The sequence below is a fragment of the Dipodomys spectabilis genome, unplaced genomic scaffold (genome assembly GCF_019054845.1).
Source record: "Dipodomys spectabilis isolate Male_0828 unplaced genomic scaffold, ASM1905484v1 ptg000004l, whole genome shotgun sequence".
In the NCBI taxonomy this organism is placed as follows: Eukaryota; Metazoa; Chordata; class Mammalia; order Rodentia; family Heteromyidae; genus Dipodomys; species Dipodomys spectabilis.
This window is the reverse complement of record NW_024870681.1, coordinates 169,327-195,350: the sequence shown is the minus strand read 5'-3', so window position 1 is coordinate 195,350 and position 26,024 is coordinate 169,327. Positions and strand designations below refer to the sequence as shown.

The 26,024-nt window shown below is 41.1% G+C and overlaps 2 protein-coding genes across 2 annotated transcripts in view; one reads left to right on the top strand and one right to left on the bottom strand.

The window, feature by feature from the left end:
- Tlcd3a (TLC domain containing 3A) overlaps nucleotides 1–13,377 on the bottom strand; it is a 30,270-nt gene extending 16,893 nt beyond the window's left edge. Inside the window, exon 1 of the mRNA XM_042692354.1 lies at nucleotides 13,240–13,377. The gene's annotated coding sequence lies outside the window, so the exon portion shown is untranslated. The remainder of the gene's footprint in view (nucleotides 1–13,239) is intronic.
- Nucleotides 13,378–13,632: 255 nt separating this feature from the next.
- Vps53 (VPS53 subunit of GARP complex) overlaps nucleotides 13,633–26,024 on the top strand; it is a 132,124-nt gene continuing 119,732 nt past the window's right edge. The window contains exons 1-2 of the mRNA XM_042692935.1: nucleotides 13,633–13,842; nucleotides 20,148–20,228. Of these exons, the coding sequence (XP_042548869.1) occupies nucleotides 13,756–13,842; nucleotides 20,148–20,228 (168 nt within the window). The 5' untranslated portion in view covers nucleotides 13,633–13,755. The remainder of the gene's footprint in view (nucleotides 13,843–20,147; nucleotides 20,229–26,024) is intronic.

The following is a 26,024-nucleotide window of genomic DNA, read 5'->3' as shown; positions in this document are numbered from 1 at the left end:
GAGCCACAGTTCTACTTCCAGTTTTCTGAGTGGTTTATTGGAAATGAGTCTCATGGACATCCTGCCTGAGCTGGCTTTGAACCATGATCCTCAGATCTCAGCCTGTTGAGTAGCTAGGATTACAGGCGTGAGCCACCAGTGCCCGGCTAGTACTTGTTTTTTAGGTTCTTTTGATACAGAGTTCCACTATGTAGTCCAGGGTGGCCTCAAATTCCTTTCCCTGTGCTGCCTCAGCTTCTTCAGTTTTGGGATTACATATGTGTGCCACCATACCTGCTTGGTTTCCACATTTGTTCATAAAGTAATATAGACAAAGCCTCCTTCTCTTCTGTTAACTCGAATATTGACAATAAAGTTCTATCCCTACTGGCACTGTTTCTTACTATCTATAGAAACCCAAGCTATTTAAGCACCTATTTTTTTCTTTGAACAGGTGGTACTCTGTTAATCTCTTTAATAAACAGTGCATTTATTTAGGCACTTCTTATTTATTTCAGAAATGAAGAAAAAGACATTCTTTGTAAAACTAAGTCTATAGTGGTTTTAACTAAGCACAGCTAATTTCAACTCTTCAGAGTTATTTCTTAACAAGATGATAGGTAAAACCTAAATGGGGAGAAATGAAAAACAACACAGCAAAAGCTGATTCTTTATAAAAAGACTTAGAAGTCTTATTTGGGATGGAATCTTCATTACAAATAATAAATGGACTTCAGCCCCAAGCTCACACTAAATATCACAGCTAAATGTCACTACCTATTTCTAATGGACCTCATAAATTATCAGTGGAAAACTATTAAGCTGTAAGCCAGGCTGAAATTCTTTTTTTTTTTTTCTTTTCTTTCTTTCTTTTTTTTTTTGTCAGTTGTGGGGCTTGAACTCAGGGCCTGGGTGCTGTCCTTCAGCTCTTCAGCTCAAGGCGAATGCTCTACCACTTGAGCCACAACTCCATTTCTGGTTTTCTGGTGGTTTATTGGAGATAAGAGTCTCACAGACATTCCTGCCTGGGCTGGTTTTTGAACCGTTATCCTCAGATTTCAGCCTCCTGAGTAACTAGGATTATAGGCATAAGGCACTGGAGACTAGCCTGGCTAAAATTCTTATTTATTTATTTTTTTGGGTCCGGTCCTGAGGCCTGAACTCTGAGCCTGGGCGCTGTCCCTCAGCAATTCAGCTCAAGGCTAAAGCACTCTACCACTTGAGCCACAGTGCCACTCCTGGCTTTTTTTTTCTGCTTATGTGGTGCTGAGGAATTGAACCCAGGGCCTCATGCATGCAAGGCAAGCACTCTACCACTGAGCCACCTTCCCAGCCCCATGGCTAAAATTCTTATACTCAAAACAGGTAGAGGAAAGTTCCACATTGCCAGGTAACATGCTGGATCTGCCTGCTGGAGGTCTTAGAAGAATTTGGAAGACTTTAAATAATACTGATGCAAGATGAAGGACAGGTTCATTCCATAATGATGCTGTTGCCTTCCTTCTTTTATGTTAAATCTACTGTTTCATTGTGTAGAATTATTTGTGGCTTGGTTGGCTTATGGTTTTGTTTCTTTTTGTTTTTTGTTTTTTTGGGTCCGGTTGTGGGGCCTGAACTCTGGGCCTGGGCGCTATACCTTAGCTCTTCAGCTCAAGGCTAGCGCTCTACCACTTGAGCCACAGCGCCACTTCTGGCTTTTTTCTTTTTGCTTATATGGTGCTGAGGAATTGAACCCAGGGCCTCATGCATGCATGGCAAGCTCTCTACCACTGAGCCACCTTCCCAGCCCCATTGGCTTATGTTTTATGTTGTTGTTGGTGGTGGTGGTTTTTGCTATTTAGTTTTATGCTCACTCAATCTGCTGCAACTAAAACTAAAACTCTATTGTTTCCTGACCAATATAACAGCACATACATAAACTCTGATAAGAAGTGTTAACTTTGGAAGGGAAGAGAAAGAGCTATCACTATTTATTTCCCACCAATAAACCAAAATTACTGAAATATAGACTTAAATATTTAAGTAATAATTCTAGATATAAGATCAATATAAAATATATATATTTTTTTGGTCTGATAATGGGGCCTGAACTCTGGGCCTGGGCGCTGTCCCTCAGCTCTTCCGCTCAAGGCTAGCGCTCTTCCACTTGAGCCACAGCGCCACTTCTGGCTTTTTTTTCGTTTTTGCTCATGTGGTGCTGGGGAATCGAACCCAGGGCCTCAGGCATGCAAGGCAAGCACTCTACCACTGAGCCACCTTCCCAGCCCAATATACAATATTTTTCTATGAGCAGTAAATATTAATTAGCTAGATATGGTGACATATACCTGTAATCCTAGCTTTTGGAGGTGGGGGTTGGAGACTGAGAGGATTATAATTTGAGGCTAGCCTGGGCAAAAAGTAGTGAGACTTTCCTCCCCTTCCCCATCTCCACCAACAAGTTTGACTTGGTGGCAAATGCTAATCTCAGTTATACAGGAGGTACGAGTAGGAGAACTGCAGTCCAGGTTGGTTCTAGGCAAAAATGCTAACCCAAATTTGCACAATAACTCAAGCAAAGAAAAAGACTAAGTTGTGACTAAAGTGGTAAAGTACCTGCCTAGAAAACATGTAGTCCTGAGTTAAAAAAATCCCAGTACTAACAACACTGAGGGGGGGTGGGGGGGGATGTAGTTGTGGAGATGGGAGGGAAGGGAGGGTAGGTAAAAATCAAAGGAGGAGGCAACAATGCTTGATAAGAAATGTACTCATGACCTTGCTCATGTGATTGTAACCTCTCTGTACAGTATTTTCACAATAAAAACTTATTTATAAAAAAAAAAAAATCTAATGAAAAAAGAGGATCATTTACAGGGTTGGAGGCATGGCTCAGGTGGTAGAGTACCAGCCAATGAGTGAAAGCATCAGATCCTGAGTTCAAATCCCCATCTCAGGTAAAAAAAAAAAAGAGGATCATTTACAATATTATTTCAATTTATAAAATCATGTGTTTTAGACCTAACAAGAAATATGCAGGACCTATGTGAAAATAGCTACTATTATACAATATTATAAATATAGCACTATATAATATAAATATGATACTAAATTATAAATATATTATAAATATAGCAACTACCCAAAATTGATCTATATATTCAGTGTAGTCTCAATCAAAATTCCAACATGTCTCTAATGGGCTCAATAAGCTTTTTCTAAAGCTTACATAGATTAGACAAAATTTTAAAAAGTGACCAAGAAATATCCCAACTAAGGACACTGGAAAGGCTGAGGCAGGAAGATCATAAATTTGGGCCCAGCATGGGCTAGAGTAAGGTCCTATCTCAAAAATCCAAAACTGAGCTGGTGTCAGTGGTTCATTCATGTTTATAATCTTAGCTACTCAGAAGGCTGAGATCTGGAGGATTGTGGTCCTCAAGGCAGTTTGCTAGACTTCATCTCAACCAATAGTTCTGTCATTCCATGTATGCAAAAAAGCACAGTGGCATGATACAGGGGCACACAAGTAGGCCAACCAGGGCATAAAGACTTTCTTTTCTTTTTTAAAATTTTGCCAGTCCTGGGGCCTGAACTCAGGGCCTAGGCACTGTCCTTTACTTTTTCTTTTAATACATTTTTTATTATAAAAATAATATACAGAGGGGTTATGAGTACATTTCCTATTGAGCATTGATGCCTCCTCCTTTGTTCTTCCCCTACAATCCCTTCCTTCCCCTCTCCCTCCCCCGTCCCCCCCCCCCCCCCACTTCCCACTGAAGTTGTAAGTAAAGTTCGTTTTTGTTCTTTACTTTTTTTTTTTTTGGGGGGGGGGGGGTCCGGTCATGGGGCCTGAACTCTGGGCCTGGCTGCTGTCCCTCAGCTCTTCAGCTCAAGGCTAGCACTCTACCGCTTGAGCCACAGCGCCACTTCAGGCTTTTTTCTTTTTGCTTATGTGGTGCTGAGGAATCGAACCAGGGCCTCATGCATGCAAGGCAAGCTCTCTACCACTAGCCACCTTCCCAGCCCTGTCCTTTACTTTTTTTGCTCAAGGGTAGGGCTCTACCACTTGAACCACAGCTCCACTTCTGACTTTATGATGGTTAATTGGAAATAAGAGTCTCCTGGACTTTCCTGCCCAGGCTGGCTTTGAACCACAGTCCTCAGATCTCAGCCTCCTAAGTAGCTAGAATAATAAGCATGAAAGCTAAGACATTACTTTTTTTTTTTTTTGGCCAGTTGCGGGGCTTGAACTCTGGGACTGGGTGCTGTTTATGTGCTCTTCAACTCAAGGCGAGTGTTCTACCACTTGAGCCACAGCACCACTTCCGGTTTTTTAGTGGTTTATTGGAGATAAGAGTCTCATGGACTTCCATGCCAAGATGGCTTTGAATCATGGTCCTCAGATCTCAGCCTCCTGAGTAGCCAGGATTACAGGCATGAGCCACTGGCACCTAGTGACATTACTTTTAAAATAGCACCTGCCTACCAAGTACAAAGCCCTGAGTTCAATCCCCAGTACCTCCAAACCAAAGTGGTACTATTAAGTTAAAAAGACAAGTAAACAGAAAAAGTAAATACTTGTAGCATATGATAGAGTAAGGATGAATATTATAAGATCCTACAAATGATTAAGAAACACAAATGACTCAAGATAATTATTCGAATTATAAAAACTGGAAATACACAGATGAAATGTATCAAGATCAATAAAACTTCACAACATTTAATTAACTGATAATATCTAATGGACTTCACAATGAAGGACACAGGCACTTTTTATAGGGCTAGTAGACTGTATCTTTAAAGGTTATAGTATTTATTGTTTGTGACAGCAAAAAATTAGAAACCACTTAATTATCTAATGATACAGTAATTAAAGATTCTAGACCATTGTACAGACCTTTAAAGAAGAATTAGTGTGAGGGTGGCTCTTAATGGTAGAGTATAGCATGCATGGGGCCCTTGGTTCCAGTCCTAGCAGTGAGCAAAAAAACCTTCACCAAATTGCATTCATTGTTGCCTTTAGATATTCGTGCAGGTGCTTGTCTCAGTGCATAGATGAATGAGGAGAATAGTGACCTGTATTCTCCTTCTTCTATAGTGTATGAGTTTTTGCAATAAAAAATGATTCATTATTTATTACGTAAGTAGGAGGGGAACATAATAAGCACCAAGAAAGCAATGGCGCTGATTGTTAAGTCTGTGGAATGCTGTGAAACATTACTCAATACTGTGTGCATTGTATTTTGGCGGGGCATGGCTTAAACTTGGCCTTAGAGCTCTTTGGATACAGTTGGTACTCTACCACTTGAAACATGCTTTCAGGTAGGCATTTCACTAGTTAATTAGAAGTGGAGTCTTACAGACTTTTTTGCCTAGGCGGCTCAAAAGTACCATCTTCCAGGTCTCATGCTCTTGAGTAATTATCATTACAAAAATGAGCCACCAGTGTCTTTCAAAATATGGTTTAGAAGAAAATTAGGTGATGAAAGGGGTGACATTGATTGAGATTCACTGTACTGATAAACTGATTTATCGAATGGTAACTTTTTTTTATAACCATCCTGGGGCTTGAACTCAAGGCCTAAGTATTGTCCTTGACTTTTTAATTCTCAAGGATAGTCCTCTACCACTTAAAACACAACTCCACTCTGGCTTTTTGGTGTTTAATTGGAGATAAGAGTTTCATAGACTTTTCTGCCTGTGCTAGCTTGGAACCAAAATCCTCAGATCTCAGCCTCCTGAGTAGCTAGGATTACAGGTGTGAGCTTGTGAAGTAATACCCTTAAAAACACACATGCATAAAACGTGTTTTTAGTGTTACATTGTTTGGGATGATAAAAGCATCACTTAGGGGGCTGGGAATGTAGCTTAGTAGAAGAGTGCTTGCCTAGCATACATGAAGCCCTGGGTTCGATTCCACAGTACCATATGAAAAGAAAAGGCCTGAGCCAGGCACTGGTGGCTCAGGCCTTTAATCCTAGCTACTCAGGAGGCCGAAATCTGAAGATCACGGTTCAAAGCCAGCCCGGGAAGGAAAAGTCCATGAAACTCTTATCTCCAATAAACTACTCAGAAAACCAAAAGTGGTACTGTGGACAGCACCCAGTCCCAGCGTTCAAGCCCCATGACCAACAAAACAAAACAAACAAACAAAAAAAAAAACAGAAAAAGCCAGAAGTGGTACTGTGGCTCAAGTGGTAGAGTGCTTGCCTTGCATGCATGAAGCCCTGGGTTCGATTCCTTAGCACCACATAAGCGGAAAAAGCCTGAAGTGGCTCTATGGCTCAAGTGGTAGAGCATTAGCCTTGAGCTGAAGAGCTGAGGGAAATGCCCAGGCCCAGAGTCCAGGCCCCATGACAAAAAAAAAAAAAAAAAAAAATAGGGCTGGGAAGGTGGCTTAGTGGTAGAGTGCTTGCCTTGCATGCATGAGGCCCTGGGTTCAATTTGTCAGCACCACATAAGCAGAAAAAGCCAGAAGTGGCACTGTGGCTCAAGAGGTAGAGCGCTAGCCTTGAGCTGAAGAGTTGAGGGACAGCACCCAGGCCCAGAGTACACGCCCCATGACCAACAAAATAAATAAATAATAATGTTCAAGGAATCACTTGGCAAATAATTGCTTTGTTTTCTCCAAGAAATACTGTAACAAGATGTTACAGCTGAGAGAGCCAAGACATTGTCCTTCACCTTTAGAGAAGACTGGAAAATAATATCTATGGAAATATTTAGCTATGAACAAACATTATAGAGTGTTTGTCCCTCAAATCATTCATTATCATGTGGTACAGTGGGTTACTGCATCTGCTCCTTAAATGCTGAACTATAACAAGAACATGCCAGTGTGTTCAAGCAACAGCAGACAGAAAGAGGAACTGAATAAGCAAAGTGAAGAGGAGTGGAGAATGTGTAACTGTCCCTAAGGAGAGAAGTCTAAGCTTTGGGATACAGAAGGTCTAGAAACTAATGATGGCTGGGAAAATGGTCTCTTTCAGCAATGAATCTCAGGAAGGTATGTACTAGACCAGGGGAAGCTATCACAATTATAAGCAATTCTACATTTATGAAATAAACACATTTTACTTGTTTTCTGGTTTGCTTAAGCTAAAGAAAAAAATTACGTAGGCAAAAAATACTTTTGGCTGGCAGAGAGACAGAGACAGAGATGGAGATGGAGAGAGAAAGAAAAGGAGAGATGGGGGAAGGAAAGAGAGGTTTATCAGGGATTATAAAATTAGAGGATGAGGATCATACTTCTATTCAGAATACTGGGTGTGAGAAGACTTCTATATTTAGCACAAGGTGTGGCCTTAAAAAAGGTTCAGAAACATTCAATAAAATAACCTCCTCTAAGCTGGGTGCGAATGGTTCAGGCCTATAATCCTAGCTACACAGGAGGCTGAGATCTGAGGATCACTGTTCAAAGCCAGCCTAGACAGGACAATCTGTGAGATTCTTATCTCCAATGAATCACTAGAAAACCAGAAGTAGTGCTGTGGCTCAAGTGGTAGAGCGCTCACCTTGAGCTGAAGAGCACAAGGACAGTGCCCAGGCTCAGAGTTCAAACCCCCAATGGACAAAAAAAAACAACAAAACAAAAACAAACCTCCTTTATTAAAATTTAATGCAAACGGTATGCAACTATTCTTTTCTGGGAGGGAAAGAATGTATACAGGGTTGTTCAGTTCCTCCAGAAGTTCAGGCTCAAAATGAATTAAAAAAAAAAAAAAAGTAAGAACTACTGGGCTAGACCAGAAGTGTGGCAGCTAAAGACCCACTTCAGGGAATGTATCAGAACTCAGCAGGCAGAAATAAAGCCAAAGAACCAGAAGAGGGCTGAAGTGACCATCTGAGTCTTAAGAGACTTAAGGCTTTTAGATAACTATACTGTAATGGTTATGCTAAAACTAATACCAATTTTATAAAGTCTTTTTATAGTTGTTGTCACATATAAGAACTGCACAAAAGGGCTTGCCATTTTGGCCTGTATAATTATCACTTGGCTGAGTAAATGAAAGGATGAGGGAATATGATGAACCAGTGTTGCAAACAGGAAGGGTTTTAACCTGGGAGTCCGCACCTATACTTGACAGAGTGCCTCAGCAGTGACCGTGGGAACAGGGGAGCTGTTGAAGCTACTTAGAGATTATGATCTGCTTTGCAAGAATGAGCATGCACAGAGAGAGGACCAATCAAAACAAAAGTGATGCCTAGGATACACATACATTCAGAGCCATCCGAATGTCAGTCAAAGCAAATACCAGTGTCTAAAGTAGCAGTCATCCTGAAAAACCACGAAGTAAGAACAGTCCATAAAGTAGCACCTAGAGAAGTCTGGAGGCAAGAGTTCATGCAGAAATGAAGATCTAGTATATTCTACTATAAGATGCTCTGGGAGTTTTGCCATAGAGTGACAACAAGAGCTACATATTATTGCACTGGAGAAGTTTTAGGGAGTGCTTAGAAAATCTGTAGGGTTGTTTTTGGCTATATAAATAATTACTGAGAATACACAAGGCAATCCTGGTTTTTTTTGTTTTGTTTTTCAGTGCTGGGTATTTAGCCCAGGACCTCATGATCTATTGCTGAACTACATTCCCAAGCTTCTTGTAACATTTTAGTAAGAAATTTGTAAAATAAATAAATAGTATAACGTTTTCCCAAAGGTATTCCCTTTGTTTATTGCAATCAATCTAATTTGTTATAGCTTATCCTAATGTACTTTAAAAAACATACAGTGCAGGGCTGGGAAGGTGGCTCAGTGGTAGAGTGCTTGCCTTGCATGCATGAGGCCCTGGGTTCGATTCTTCAGCACCACATAAGCAAAAAGAAAAAAGCCGGAAGTGGCGCTGTGGCTCAAGTGGTAGAGCGTTAGCCTTGAGCTGAAGAGCTGAGGGATAGCGTCCAGGCCCAGAGTTCAGGCCCCAGGACCGGAACCAAAAAAAAACAAAAAACAAAAAAAAACATACAGTGCAGCTATATCTCTCCTCTTTTAACTCCCTATACTTTTTATACTGCTTAACACTCTTAAACTCATTAATATTATCTGAAAAGAGAGAGAAGGATATAATGGCATTAGGAGCTTGCTTCAAAGAAAGCAAGGTTTTGGGGTTAGGGGAAATGCAATTGTCCCTAGATAATGGACGCATTTGAAGACAATCATTGATAATCACACAGCACAAATTTGTACGGGACACGGTCAGTCTGCTTACATGATCTCTATAATATACAACTACATAAGAAGCAGAGAAAGAAAAAAGGAGGAAGTGATCTGGTGACATGCCTGGTGAACCTGGTCATCACTTTTCTGCTTACAATCCTTCAAAGGCTTTCCTTCCCACTTTGCAGTGCTACAGTTTTACACGTTAGACAAGTGCTGCTACCAGAGCCATCAAGTGGTCTATTATCTCCCTAGGCTTGTGTGTGTGTGTGTGTGTGTGTGTGTGTGTGTGCGCGCGCGCGCGTGTGTGCGTGCGCATGCGTGCATGCCAGTCCTAGGCCTGGAACACAGGGTCTGGGCACTGACCCTTAGCTTTTATACTCAAGGCTTGTGTTCAACCACTTGGGCCACAGCTCCACTTCTGGCTTTTTGGTGGTTAATTGGATGTAGAGTCTCTTTTCTTCCTGGATTATCTTCAAACCAAGATCCTAGCCTCCTGTGTAGCTAGGATTACAGGTGAGCCACCAGTGCCCAGCAAGGCTTTTCATTTATTAACACAATCTCTACAAGACTATACCATCTGTTCTAATTTTTCAGCCTCCTCCTGTATCATTCTCTCCTTGGTTTTCAAGGCCCTATCATTCTGGCCAACCTTTTACATCCTTGAGGATTTTGCATACATAGTTTCATTGCTTTGTCATTCTTTATCTCCTATCCTCATCCATTGCTTCAGCTTAAAGACCACTTCCTTAGGGAAGCCTTATCTGGTTCCCAAGCCCAACAATCTCTCAATATAAGCTTTTTTTGTCTTTCATGGGACCTACCACAATTACATGTTTATTTGTATGAATAGATAGGAAATGACTTTGTAGAGGCAGGACTTGGTCTATTTTGTCCATCCCTAAATTCCTAGCAACCAGCCTAGAGCCTGTCACAAATAAAAACAGGTTTTAAATGAGTGAATGAATGACAGAAAGCTATAGGACCTTGGGCAAGTATCTATCAATAGAGATTTCTTCATTTGTTAAATTGGGATAATGATAACTACCAATCTCAGTCACTGTATGGACAATGTATGGAATATGCTTAGCACAGCGCTTGGCATATAAGAGTTAGGAAATATTATTATCATAATTAAAAATAAATCATGAAAGTGTGTATGATGGCATATATCTGTAATCCCAGCACTAGGGAGACAAAGGCAGAAGAATCTTTGAGACTAGTGTGAACTACACAGTGAGTTCCAGATTAGCCTGAGATACACAGCAAGACCCCATCTCAAAAAAACAAAAACAAAAAAACACACTCTAAAAGAACTTAGAAAAAAAACCTGGACCCCAGTGGCTCATGCCTGCAATCTAGAAGGCTAAGATTCAGATGATCAGAATTAATGGCAAGTTGGGCAGAAAAGTTCAATAGATCCATCTCCAAAATAACCAGTAAAAAGTAGAGTCAGCTGCGCACCAGTGGCTCATACCTGTAATCCTAACTATCCTGGAGGTTAAGATCTGAGGATTGCTATTCTGAGCCAGTCTGAACAACTCCAACAGACATTTATGTTCAATTAACCAATAAACAGCCCAAACTGGGGGCATGGCTCAAGTTGTAGAGCACAAGTCCCTACAGTATTGACATTAAAAAAAAAAGCAGTGCCAGGGATGTGGCTCAACTGGTAGAGCTCCAGCCAAGCAAGCAAGCCAAGCAAGTGTGAGACACTGAATTCAAACCCCTGCAGTACTGGTAAAATAAACAACTCTACAAGCAATCCATTTGGAAAACAGGTTGCCATTTTTAATAAAGTAAAAAGTAAGATGTACACGTACTTAGTAGTGCCACTTTTGAGTATATACCAAGTGAAATGAAAATTTACATTCACACACAAAAAAATCTACTCATGAATGTTTATAGCAGCTTTATTCAAATTAACAAGTGGAAACAAGGGGCCAGACATTTTAAAACCAGGTAATGGATCAAACAAACTGTGGGATCAGTAGAATATTGCTCAGCAAGAAGAAACAAACTACTGATACAGATAATTTGTGGATGAAATACAAACTGAATTATGCTAAATGAGAGAAGAGATTTGAAAAGTGACATATTGTATGGCTCATGTAAGTAGAATTTGTATAGCGTTCTAGAAAAGTCAAAACTGAAGACAAAAATTAGATTAGTGTCGGGCACTGATGGTTCACGCCTGTAATCCCAGCTAACTCAGAAGGCAGAGATCTGAGGATTGAGGTTCAAAGCCAGCCTTGGCAGGAAAAGTCCATGAGATTCTTATCTCCAATAAACCACCAGAAAACTGGAAGTGGCACTGTGGCTCAAGTGGTAGAGCACTGGCCTTGAGCTGAAGAGCTGAGGGACAGCACCCAGGCCCAGAATTCAAGCCCCATGACTGACCAAAAAAAAAAAAAATTAGGTTAGTGGTTGCCAGAGGTATAATAGGGCATGGAAGCATTGGGTGGGGATAGAGGTAACAGGTATGAAGGGTGGAGGCATAGGATGATGTGATAGAAATGTCCTACGTAATGGCTTGTTACACGACTATGTGTATTTATTAAAACTCATGGCACTGTAAACTTAAAAGGGTGAATTTCACTTTATATGAAGTATCCCTTAATTAAAAAAATTAAAAAGTAGCCAGGCGCCAGTGGCTCACACTTGTAATCCTAGCTATTCAGGAGGCTGAGATCTTAGGATCACAGTTTAAAGACAACCCCAGGCAGGAAAATTTGTGAGACTCTTATCTCCAATTAACCACCAGAAAACCAGAAGTGGTGCTATGGCTCAAAGTGGTAGAGTACTAGCCTTGAGCTGAAGAGCTGAGGGACAGCACCCAGGCCCAGAGTTCAAGCCCCACAACTAACAAAAAAGAAAAAAGAAAAAGTATCCTAGACAGGTACATAAAATTGCTTTTTCTTTAAAAAATAGCATTTATATATTCTGATTATAAAAGTCCTACATGTTCATTGTAGACATTTGGGAACATACAGAAAAAAAATTTCTTACTATAATTTTAATAGTCTCAAAACACACACTCATTATCAAACTTGGGTGCAGCTGTACATTTTTTGCTTTTTGAGTTACCCTGTGATGTTTTACCATGTCATTACATTTTTGATATCTATGTATTTTTTTCCTGTTCTGGGAACTGAACCCAGGATATCAGGCATGCTAGGCAAGTGCTCTAACAGTGGGCTATACCACCAGTCCCCTGACCTAATATTTAAGTACTCCTTTGTTAGTAATTACATTGTTTACACAATTAGTTTGTCAAATTAAAAACAACAGGGAAGTCCAATCTCCATCACCACACAATATAAGTTTCAAAAAGGCAAATTATATTGCTTCAATCCTTATTATAAATAATTGCTTGAATTAAAAAATACAATTTTATTGTCATTAAGGTGTTGTAGATAGGGGTTACTATTTCATAAGCCAGGTAATGAGTACATTTCTTTTCTTTTTTTGGACAATGTCATCCCTTCACAATTTTGACAAAATTATTTAAAAAAAACAAAACAAAACAAAACAAAAAACAACCTCCTAGTCCAGGGACTCTTCCGTTCTGGGGTTTCCCAATGTTGAACTGGAAAAGCAAGCCTTCCATTGGTTTCAACTCCCTTATTGTCTAAGTGTCTAGAGTCAAAGTGGTTCCACAGGGTGATCTGGCTTCTTTCTCTCTAGATCTTTCTCTCTGTGTGGTGTATATTAGACACCCTAATATTTCCTGTATTACGAGCTTCAAATTTCTGTATTCAGGGCAGAGTAAGCAAGACAGACGAGTAATTTTTTCAACATCACACAGGGCTTAGCGGAATGTAGACAGGGATTTAGACCCTGATGTGATTCAGTTTCGGAAAGCAAATACTGTGTATACTCTTTTTTTGTGTGTTTTGTTTTATCCTCTTCAACAGGGAGCTTCGGTTCCTACACACACACACACACACACACACACACACACACACACACACACACACACACACACACACACACACACACACACACACACACACACACACACACACACACAAAAGTAAAAAGAAAAGTCCTCATTCTAGTGACTTGGCACACAGGGAACACATTTATCTCTACTAAGTGTCCTTGACGATACTGCCACTTACCAGCTGGGGTCATTTCACCCTCGATGCCAAGGGACACTACTGCCACTGACCATCGGGGGCCCGCGGTGCGCCCCGAGTTGCGGAGAGCGACAGCTTCAAGGCCCACGGGGGTGAGGAGTCCTTGGGTCGTCACCCCGGTGGGGCTGCCATTGACTGGGGCGTCCCCGGCGGCCACGCTCTCTCCCACGTCCGGGCCCGTCCGTCAGTGGGGCACGACGTGAAGAGGATCCCCAACATTTCAAGGACGGACTGAGGACAAGGAAGGCCCGCGCGCTCCAAAGGGCGTCCCGGGAGACTCCAGGGGCGTGACGGAGCGTCTCTCCGGAGGCAAGTCCTCCGTCATCCCAGAATGCCCCGTTTCCAGGAAGTGCCGCCCCCCCCGGAAGTGCCGGGCTGGCTGACAGAGCAAGGGCTGGAGGTAGCGCTGCAGCTGGAGGGTCGCGATTCGGGGTCCAGAGTGACATTTGGAGGCTCAAGGCTGGTTGGGACGAGGCCCTCTGGGGATCCAGTGGCAGGATGATGGAGGAGGAGGAACTGGAGTTCGTGGAGGAGCTAGAAGCCGTGCTGCAGCTCACGCCTGAGGTGCAGCTGGCCATCGAGCAGGTGAGCATCCCACCCCCGCGGAGGGCCTGAGCAAGTTACGGGGACTGAGGAGGCCGCTCCGGGCCTTGGGACTTGCTGTCTGCCGGGTATGTGTGTTGGGGGAGGCGGGTATCTTTGAGGAGAAAGCGGGGGCCCAGGCGCAGAAGGGAGGTGGGGGTGGGAAGAGGTTCTTAGCCACGCCAGGGGAAGCATCCTTTCTAGGCTACCTCGATTGTCTTTGGAAGCTGGTGCGTCGTGGCGGGCTTGGGCAGAGCAGCTGTGTGTTCCGTGAGGGTGACCCTGGAAGAAGGGACCCCCGAGAATGCAAACTCAGAGTCTAGGGGATAGTAGGGTTTCATGCATTTACCAGGTGAAACTTATTGCTCCCATTCCTCTTGTGAGTCGCTCGGAATTAGCCATTGCTGAAGCGAGCGAATGGTAGGCCGAGGGACACAGGAAAATCATCCCTTTGTCATACTTAACAGTTGAAAATTTCCTGCAGTTTGAGTTATCTTGGAGAGTATTTCCAAGAGTGCTCTCTTCTCTGCAGGAACTCTTTAGTTTACTAAATTCTCTCTGTAAGTTTATTAAGAACATTTAAGGGTAATTAGAAGTAATGATTTAACCTCTTTGTACAGGATTTTGCTCCTGAAAAAAAAGAGAAAAACTCTTTCTCAAAGGAATTGCCCTGGGTTGTGATTTCGGGGGTGGGGTGGGGTGGGGGGACGGTTATAACTAATGACCACTGGGAACTTTTCCGAAGTAAATATTACCTCTATTAATATTTAGCATATATTGACCATTAATACCATGTACTCTTCCACTGTACTAAGTAGTGTATTCTACTACTTTATTTAGTAATGTATTTATATTGTCCAATTTATTTACTTTTGGATATGAGTTTGCAGCAGAGTTTGACTCTATTATATGAACTACATACTAGACTGATGGGCAAAACTTAGTCCACACAGTTTCACCACCCACTTCCTTTTGCAGCAAAAAAGACATACATTTCAGTTATGCTTTGGACCTAAGTGGGCTCTAATGGAAGAAACAATTCAGAAAAATTCAGAAAAGTTAATTTTTTTTCTGTTTTAAAGAATTTTTGCTGTTTTTTAAATCTAGAGATTTACCTGGTAAGTAGACATCTTTACTTTTTTTTTTTTTGGCCAGTCCTGGGGCTTGAACTCAGGGCTTGTGCACTGTCTTTTAGCTTCTTTTGCTCAAGGCTAGTGCTCTATCACTTGAGCCACAGTGCCACTTGCAGCTTTTTCTGTTTATGTGGTACTGAGGAATCAAATCCAGGGCTTCATGCATGGAGGTAAGCACTCTACCTACCAGTAAGCTACATTCCCAGCCCACATCATGATGAATGTAGAACTTTTTTGTACTTTAGTGGTCTGATTGAATAAAGTTCTGTGAACAAGTATACAATAGCAAACTTATAAAGATTAATGATGTGTAAGGAGTTAAGAGGGTTCATATAATGGGATCACATTTTACCCAGAGACAAGCTTCAAAGCCATTGCATAAAGTGAAAAGCCCTACAAACATGTTAATCTTAAAATTCCTTAAGTTGCTTATAAAGTACAGTGTATTACTATCTCTTATTTTTTTCCTCTCCTTTAAAAAGACTTTTTTCCTCTTCAAGTGACTTTTTTCCTCTTCAAGTGATAGAGGTTAAATCCAGGGCATTGCACATGATAATCTAGGCCTCTCCTTCTGAGCTACATCTCCAGTCCCATAAACATCTCTTTGATAAGTCTAGCATTAAGGCCAATCACTCTTTTTTTTTTTTTTGGTCACTTATGATGCCTGAACTTTGGGCCTGAGCACTGTCTCTGAGCTCTTCAGCTCAAGGCTAGTGCTCTACCACTTGAGCCACAGCACCACTTCCAGCTTTTTCTGCTTATGTGGTGCTGAGGAATCAAACCCAGGGCCTCATGCATGCAAGACAAGCACTCTACCACTGAGCCACCTTCCCAGCCCCCAATCACTCTTTTTATAGTTACCAGTGGATAAAGTAGTTGGCTTCAGTAAAGGGCTTTTTATACGAAAACATTAAAACCTAGGATTAACACTTAGGGACAGTAAGAAGATGTATAAGAAGATGCCCTAGCACCATTTTTTTCATATATAGTTGCAGTGTATTTTAAACTTATTTATCTTCCATCTTTCTTTTTTCCTTCTTCTCTTCCCATGAATATGAATGTCTTTTAGGTCTAGTTTCCACATATGAATGAAAACCAGCTGAAGGAAATGAAGTATTGGGCAAAACATACGTTTTATTTTTATTTATTTAGGTTGGTAGTGGGGCTTGAACTCTGAGCTTGGGCACTGTCCCTGTGCTCTTCAGCTCAAGGCAAGCACTCTACCACTTGAGCCACAGCGCCACTTCTGGTTTTCTAGGGGTTTATTAGAGATAAGAGTCTCAGGGACTTTCCTGCCAGGGCTGGCTTTGAACCGAGATCCTCAGATCTCAGCCTCCTGAGGAGCTAGGATTATAGGCGTGAGCCACCGGCGCCCGGCTTAAAACTTATTTTATATTATGTTCACACTGAGGCATAGATTCATGGCAGGCCTGATTCCCATCACTCCCTCTGCTGAGAGCATATAGTTGAGAATGTGTAAATTATATTTACCTGGGATATATCTCTGCCATATGTTTCTGTTATTGAAACTGAAATGCTAGGTGTTTAAAAGAGTTAATGTTTATTTTCTTCTTACCTTCCTCTTCTTCCTTCACTTCTCCTTGACATCAGGGAAGCCCTAAACATTTCTAACAATTGTCTTTTACCTCTCTTAAGAGTCATTTTTGATTGTTCGGCATTGTATTTCATATTATGAAATAGGGAAGGCATCTTCTCTGAAGAGGTTGCTTCCTAGAATTTGAATTATCTTAGACTGGTAAAAACTCAGGATCGAGAGGATAACGGCTTTTATAATCCATCTTGTTACAAGTTCATTTAGGTTGTGGCTTTTGAAGGTAGTTAGCTGGTTAGCTGTATTTCTTAGAAGGTAACTTGCTTTCTTCTGTTAATCTGAATGCTAGCAATCCATTTCTTATTTTTTTTTTTCCTTTCCATATTGGGGTTTGAATTTAGGTCCTCATGCTTGCCACCTTCATCCTTTTTTTGTTTTACTCAATTTCCAAGTTGGATCTGGTGATTTTGCCCAGAACCCACCGCACATAGATATCCTTCCACTTATAGCCTCTGTGTGGCACCATTCCCAGCTTATTGATTGAGATAGTGAGGAGGGGCAGGTTGCAAGAACTCTTGCCTGGGCTGGTCTTGAATCTTAGTCCAACCAACCTCTTGTTTCCAGAGTAGCTGGGATTACAGACATGAGTTACCACATCTGGCCCTCAATGTCCTTTTTTTTTTTTTTGTCGGTTGTGGAGCTTGAACTCTGGGCTTGGGCACTGTCCCTGTGCTCTTCAGCTCAAAGCAAGCCCTCTACCACTTGAGCCACAGTGACACTTTCAGGTTTCTTGTGGTTTGTTTATTGGAGATAAGAGTCTCACGGACTTTCCTGCCTGGGCTGGCTTTGTACCATGATCCTCAGATCTTAGCCTCCTGAGTAGCTAGGATTATAGGTGTGAGCCACCAGCGCCTGGCTCCTTGATGTCCTTTTTTAACATTGTCTGAAGCATAAAATTTGCTTTAATGCAGGCTGGATATGTAGCTCAGTGGTAGAACACTTGTGTGGCATGCACAAGACTACCACCATTTTCCCCCCATACATAGATCATGTATTTTCTTTTTTTTTTTAATTGTGAAAATATGGTACAGAGGTTACAATTACATGGGCAAGGTAATGAGTACATTTCTTATCAAGCATTGTTGCCTCCTCCTTTGTTTCCCCTTCCCTTCCCATCTCCCCCCTCCCTCCCTCCCCACCAAAGTTGTAAAGTTTGTTTTTCGACATAAGGACTAGAACATCTCATTGTTGCAATTGGTCCACCTGTATCCCTATTTAAACGATTTGTTTTTGCCCTTCCCCTCTACAAATTATACCAACATCAAATACAATGAAAGCAGGGGTTATACCATGGGGGAGGGACATACAGACAACAAAGAAATCATCTTTTTTTTTTTTTTTTTGGTCAGTCATGGCCTGAACTCTGGGCCTGGGTGCTATCCTTTGGCTCTTCAGCTCAAGGCTAGCACTCTACCACTTCAGCCTCAACGCCACTTCCGGTTTTTTCTGTTATGTGGTGCTGAGGAAGCGAACCCAGGGCCTCATGCATGCAAGGCAAGCACTGTACCACTGAGCCACCTTCCCAGCCCAAGAAATCATCTTATAAATATGTTAGAAACAATTGCAAGGAAGAAAAACCATTTGAATACTTACCTTGGGGTTCATTTCACCTAACTTCAACTTATCTGACCTTTTCTGCTTGTTTCAGACATATACTAGTTGTTGCAAATAAGGGAAAGCATGGGACCTATGTTTCTTTGGGCCTGGCTTACTTCACTTAATATAATTTTTTCCAAGTCTTTCCATTTCCTAACAAATGGGGCAATGTCATTCTTTCTGATAGAGGCATAGAATTCCATTGTGTATATATACCACATTTTCTTGATCCATTCATCTACTGAGGGGCATCTGAGTTGGTTCCATATCTTAGCTATGGTAAATAATGCTGCAATAAACAGTTGTGCTGGTAGCTTTAGTATGTGATCATTTGGGTAAATGCCCACAAGTGGGATTGCTGGGTCATAGGGGAGCTCTATGTGGAGTCTTTTGAGGAAGATCATGTATTTTCAAGTTGTTCATCCTCCATCTTTCTTTTTTCCTTCTACTCTTTTCTTTCTCCTCTCCATGAGTGTCTTCTTGTTCTAGTTACCACATATGAGCAAAAACATATATTGGACTAGCACCATTAAAAAAAACAAACAGGTGGCTCATGCCTTTAATTCTACTCTGAAGGTGGATGGTTTAAGTCCAGTCCTGGCAAAAAATTCCCTGAGGGAGGGGATGGTAGGGGGAAAACAATGGAGGGGGTAACAATGTTCAAGAGGAAGTGTACTCATAACCTCACTCATGTAACTGTAACCCTCTGTATAGTAGCTTTACAATTAAAAAAAAAAAAAATTCCCTGAAGAACCTCCAATCCCATATCAACCAATAAAGCTAGGTATGGTGGACTGAGCCTATCATCCCAGCTATTCAGGAAGCATAACTAAGAGGAATGCAGTCTAGGCAGGTTTGGATATAAATGAGAGACCCTGTTTGAAACATACGTAAGGCAAGAAAGGTTAGGGACTTGGATCAAATGTCAAAGTGCCTGTAATTTCAAAGCTCTGAGTTCAAACTCCAGTATTGCAAAAACAAAAAATCACAACAAAAAATTCATCTACTGGGGTTGGGAAGGTGGCTCAGTGGTAGAGTGCTTGCCTTGCGGGCATGAGGCCCTGGGTTCGATTCCTCAGCACCACATAAGCAGAAAAAGCTGGAAGTGGTGCTGTGGCTCAAGTGGTAGAGCACTAGCCTTGAGCTAAAGAGCTGAGGGACAGTGCCCAGGCCCCAGAGTTCAGGCACCATGACTGGCAAAAAAAAAAAAAAAAAAAAAAAATTCACCTACCTAAATGCATAATGAATTTTACTCTGACACATCACCGAGTCATTGTATAAGTCTATTATCAGGACTTTCTTAATACAAGATATTATCATTTGGCTTAGTCTACTAGTAGACATACCTGCTGACATATCCTTATCTCTGAAATTTTATTGGTATCTGTGGAACTTTTTACATTTGCATTCTGTTCACATTACTAAAATGTGAACACTACAAATGTTAAAAATTAAAGATTTGCCTCAGTAGATATTTTGTGGAGTATTTATTATGTGTGAAGCATTATAAAGTGAAAAAAAAATGTCTTCAGGTCATTTACTATCTAACAGGAGAAAGAAAAAATATATAAAATAAGGTAGAAAATCACAGTTATTTTTAATCTCCTATTTAAAAAAAATTGTTGCTGGTTTGTTTTGTTTTTGTGCTGGTCCTGGGGCTTGAATATAGGGCCTAGGCGCTGTCCCCGAACATTTTTGTTTAAGGCTAGTATTCTTATCTCCAAGAAACTACCACTTGAGCTACAGTGCCACTTCCAGCTTTTTCTGAATAGTTTGTTGGAGAGAAGAGTGTCACAGCCTTTCCTACCTGGGCTGGCTTCAAACTGCAATCTTCAGATCTCACCCACCTGAGTAGCTAGGATTACAGACATGAGCCACCAGTGCCCAGCAAAAAAATTCTCTTTTAATCACAAAAATAATTGCTATTTATGATGTTTAACATGATGTTTTGCCATGTTTTTATGTAGGTATTTCCAAGCCAGGATCCTCTAGATCGAGCAGACTTCAATGCTGTTGAGTACATCAATACCCTGTTCCCAACAGAGCAAGTAAGTATTGAGTTGTAGGTTTCTTTCATTTCAGTGGCTTCTGGCTCATTCTGGGAGTATAGTTGTTGTGTTCTACTACAAAATCTAAAGGCCATTGATGAACATGTAAATGTGAGTTCAAATCAAGTCAAGCTAACTGTGGTAAAGTAGAACTCTTTGGTTAGTAAGCATATTATTAAAAATCAGGTGGTAAGGATCCCCTCCCACCAAAGTTTATGGGGCAGGCTGGTTAAGCACTGAGTCATGAACCAACTTTCATTCCTATTTCAAAAACTAAATTTTTATCTTTTTTGTCTTGTATTGTTTTGTTTGGTCCTTTGTCTAGGCAGATTTTTTTCTTTTTTTCACAGTAGACTAGAATTAGTAGCAGCTGAGTTGGGAGAAGGGCAGCTAAAGTTTTCAGTTTTTCATTTGTTCATTTAGCAAATATGCAGTGGACACCTATCATGTCAGTCTCTGCCCTGGGCTCTGAGGTTACAAAGATTAATGAAACCCCATTCTTGCTCTAGAGGTACATGGTCTCCCATGCTATAGGAGAGGTATGGAACAATACAATAAGGGACAAAAGAATAATTCTGCCTATGAAAATCTAAACCTCAGGTAATCTTGTGGCAGATCTTGAAAGATTTACTTATTTAGTCAGTCAGTCAAACTTAGCAATTATTTATGACATGTCCACTAAATACCAGGCGTTGTTTTAGAAGTGGGCAAGAAATGAAAATGGTATCCATAATAGGGTAGTTCTTAGTGTTAGGGGGTCTCGTGTGGAGAGGAAGACAAGAAATAAATTACTGAATATTCATGGCTCATATCTGTAATCCTAGTTACTCAGGAGGCTGGGGTCTGGAGGATTGTGGTTTGAAGCCAGCCTGGGCTAGGTGCTGGTGGCTCACGCCTGTAATCCTAGCTATTCAGGAGGCTGAAATCTGAGGATCGTAGTTATAAGTTTGAAACCAGCTGGGCAACAAAGTCTGTGAGACTTATTTCCAGTTAACCACTGAAGAGCTGGAAGTGGAGCTGTAGCTCAAGTAGACATGAATCATCCTTGAGCAAAAAAGCTAAGGTACAGTGTCCAGGACCTGAGTTCAAGCCCCATCTCCCCCATCTCCAATCAATCAGGAAAAGCTGGGGTAAAGGTGTGACTCAATTGGTAAAGTACCAGCCATGAGCAAGAAAGCTAAGCCTAGAATGGGGCAAGGGAGAAAGAAAAATGAATAGACAGAAGTCAGGAAATGATTTGCTGGAAAGTACATGTAGTCTTAGAGTACAGTGACCTGGGTAAGAGAATCCTTTCAATTAAGAAAAACAAAAATAAAAGATCCTAAAGCGAGGGTTTCTCTGCCACTGTTCTGGTTAAGCTGAGACCTGATAGATATGAAGGAGGAGCCAGGCTTGTGGCAGTCTGGTGGACTATTATTCTAGGTGGAACATCAGTTAGGTACATCTTCCAGGTATTTGAAGGAAGAGGATCATTGTGATCAGAGGAGGCAGGAAGCCCAGTTAGGAGGTTAATGCAATAGGTCACTACAGTCTGAGAACTTCTTAGGAGACAAAACTTATCCAATTTGGTACTGTAGGAGGAAGATAAAGGTTCATCTAGAATCTAAATTTCATTTACTTACTCAATTAAAAAAAAAGAGAGAGAGATCTACTCTGTCTACCTCTGTAAGAAATTCAGTGGGGCTAGGGATGCTGTCAGTGGTAGAGTACCCACTTAGCATTCTGGAAGCCCTAAATTCAGTCCCTTGCAGAAAAGAGAGAATGGAGGGGCAGTTGGGGGGGGGGGGGGAAATAAGGGAAAAAAATTCTGGGATAAAGGAGCAAACAAGACAGAGCTTGCAGTCTAGCATAACAATTATACCATTTATGGATAATGGGTAAATTCTTGTTCCTTTACTATATAACTATCACAACAGTTAACATATTTTGGATGTTTACTATGCACCAGTCATTATTCCAAGCACTTAACTGTGATAAATTCTCTACTCACTTGTCACCCTTGTTTGCAGTGAGAATAATGAAGTATACAGAGATGAGGAACACTCAGCTGAGGTACAGCAGAGTTGCCAGGAAGGAAGTAAACTGGTCCCAGTAAGAGCAGACTGGGGAATCCAAAGAGGCTTTGCTGGGGAAATGGTAGTGTGGCTTGACAGGCCCAGTTAGAGATTTTGAACTTTGATTTCTAGCCTGGCAGACGGGGTAGGTGTTGTTGACATCTTTACCCACTATTTATTGAGAGTAAGAGGAAAAGCAGGTTTCAGTGAGAGGTAGAGTCAGAGGAAGGTGGAAACATGAGTACATTTGCGTATGTTTATTCATCCTAGTGGAAATATGTAGTCGAAAACTTGTATATGTAGCCTGTCATTATTAATATAGTGACATACATCCTTTCAAACTTTTCTTCTTTTGAATTCAAAATATCTTTTTTTTTTTTGCCTGTTTTCTATTTGTTTTGTTTTGTTTTTAATTGAACTACCTTCCCAGCCCTTGTTTGAACTCAGGGCCTCATGCTTTCAGACACTTTGTCACTTGCGCCATATCCCCAGCCCCTAGTCTGGCTTTTTAAAATGCATTTTTGCTAGGCACGGGTAGCTCATACCTGTAATCCTAGTTATTCAGGAGGCTGAAAATCATAGTTCTAAGTTCAAAGCCAGCCAGGCAACAAAGTCTGTGAGACTTATTTCCAGTTAACCACTAAAGAGCTGGAAATGGAGCTATAGCTCAAGTAGTCATGAGTCAGCCTTGAGCAAAAAAGCTAAGGTACAGGGTCCAGGACCTGAGTTCAAGTCCCAGTATCAGAGCGCGCGCGCACAAACACACACACACACACACACACACATTTTTATTTTAACTGACACACAGTAGTAGTACATATTTATGGGGTGCATTGTGTCAGCTCATATATTCAATGTATTTTGGTCTGGTCAGGGTGATTGATATCTCTGTTGCCTCAAATATTTATAATTTATTTGTATTGGAAGCATTCAAAATTTTTTCTTAATTCTATATTGAAATATACAAATAATTGTTACTATCCTGCTGGAGCTGTAAAACATACATTAGAAGTTATTCCTGCTGTCAAGCTGCATCCCCTTCCGAACTTTTCTAATGAACATATTAATTTTTAAATAAAGCTTTAAAAATTATGTACTGTGTGATTGTCTTTTTGGAGATTTCATAAGCAGCCTTTATAGTTCAACATTTTCCGAGAAGGGAACTTTAGGAATTACTAGACACAGATACATGGTAACAACTCACATAAGGAAAGATAGCAAATCTGTCCATGTCAATGTTTCACTTACCTCACCTTGTCAAGAACCCTGACACAACTAAACAAAAAAAGAAGTGTTAGATGGAAAATTCCATAGGAAACTACCCTGTTCTCACCTTTTTCTGAAACAATTGTGTATCTAATTGGTTTTTAAATTGTGGAAGGAAACACAAGACTTTGGTTATTTCAAAGATTCAGTTATATAGCTTATCTAAGTATGCCTTCACGTTTCTGATTGTGTGTAGTGTGGTTTCTTAGATTATCATTAAAAGTGTATGTATGACTCAGGATGGTTTCTGTTTTCCTTTCTCCAGTTACACTTTACATATAGTTCATCTACCAACCTATATTCCCATAGACCTTCATGAAAAAGTAATAGAAAATAATATCCTAACTTGCCATTTCTTTTAACTATTGCTAAATCTTGGTCACAGCCTATCCCATAGATTGCCAATTAATGAGGGTAAGTAAGTTGTGTAAAAGATGTCTGCATATCAAGAATGTGTGGTTTATTGTCACTCTAAGAAGAATGTGGAGGTACTTCTGTTAAGTGGCAGGTGTGGGTGTCTGGTTGCTGGAGACTGGAATGGGGCCCTAAAGCACATTCTTGGATGTCTCTTTTACCAGGTTCTGGTAAAGGGTGAAGGAGGGGTTTCTGAGAGAAGTTTAGCCTTCTAAGTTTAGCCTTCTTTGTTCACCAGATCTCCCACAGGGTGCTGAAGAGTAGCCAGGTTGGATAAAATATTTTTTAATTTCTTAGGAGTAAATTGAAGATAATCATTTGTCATGTTTTTATTGGAAATTTGATTAGAAGAAACTAAATGAAAACTTGTAAAAATATAGTATAATCCTAGCATTCAGGAGCTAAATACACAGGATGATTATTTGAGCCAAGGAGTTTAGGAACAGCCTGGGCAACAGAGACTCTAGTATCAAAAAGAGAGAGAGAGAGAGAGAGAGAGAGAGAGAGAAGGAAAGGAAGGAAGGGAAAGAGGGAAGGAAGGAAGGAAGACAGGCAGGCAGGCGAAAAGAAAATAGTACAATGAAGGGTTTTGAAAGAAAGGAAAGAGGGAAGGAAGGAAAAAAGGAAGGAAGGAAGGAAGGAAGGAGAGAGAGAGAAATGAAAAGAAAATAGTACAATTAAGAATTTTGCAACAAGCCGGCTGCCAGTGGCTCACGTCTGTAATCCTAGCTACTCAGGAGGCTGAGATCTGAGGATCACGGTTCAAAGCCAGCCTGGGCAGGAAAGTTCGTGAGACTCTTATTTCCAATAAACCCGCTAGAAAACCGGAAGTGGTGCTGTGACTCAAGCGGTAGAGTGCTCGCCTTGAGCTGAAGAGCACAGGGACAGCACCCAAGCCCAGAGTTCAAGCCCCATGACCAACAACAACAACAACAACAAAAAGAATTTTGCAACAGAGTTGGCAGCATGGCTCAGTTGGTAGACCTCTAGCCAATGAGCAGAGTGTTAGGTACCAAGGTTAAGCCCCAGTCTTGCAACAAAAGAGGGAGTTATGTGTGTGTGTGTGTGTGTGTGTGTGTGTGTGTGCTCGCGCGCGAGTGCATGCGCACGCTGGTACCAAGGTTTGAACTCAAGACCTCTTGTTCTTAATTGGTTTTATCATTCATGGCTGGTACTCTACCACTTGAGTCATGCCTCCTTCAGACCTCAGTCCTCAAATCTTAGCCTCTTAAGTAGCTAGAATTATAGGGGTGAGCCATCAGCATCTGGTGATATATGGAGCACTTTAATAGTATTTCTAATAACATTCAGAATGCTCTAAATCTATATTATTATGTAGGGAAAAAACCCTAGGTATGAAATTACTTTCAATCCGTTTTAGTTTTTTTTTTTTTTTGTCGGTTGTAGGGCTTGAACTCTGGGCTTCGACACTGTCCCTTAGCTCTTCAGCTCAAAGCAAGCACTCTAACTCTTGAGCCACATTGCCACTTCCAGTTTTCTTAGTGGTTTATTGGAGATAAGAGTCTCACAGAAGCCGGGCACCGGTGGTTTACGCCTGTAATAGTAGCTACTCAGGAGGCTGAGATCTGAGGATCACAATTCAAAGCCAGCCTGGGCAGGAAAGTCTGTGAGACTCTTATCTCCAATAAACCACTAGAAAACTGGAAGTGGTGCTGTGACTCAAGTGGTAGAGTGCTCTCCTTGAGCTGAAGAGCGCAAGGACAGCGCCCAAGCCCAGAGTTCAAGCCCTAGTACCAACCAAAAAAAAAGAGTCTCACCCATTTTCCTGACTGGGCTGGCTCTGAATCATGATTCTCAGATCTCAGCCTCCTCAGTAGCTAGGATTACAGCATGAGCTGCCGGTGCCCAACCCATTTTAGTTTTTAAAAAGCCGTATATTTTCATACAAAAAAATATACAAAAGTACTACTAGTAATTATCTTCTGGTGGCACAAGATGATTTTATTACTGAATTTTTTCTAACCAGTATGAGTCATCATTAAAATCAGGGCAATGTTTGTCAGTAATAAAAACATTTAAAATGTATCCGATTGTATGATTC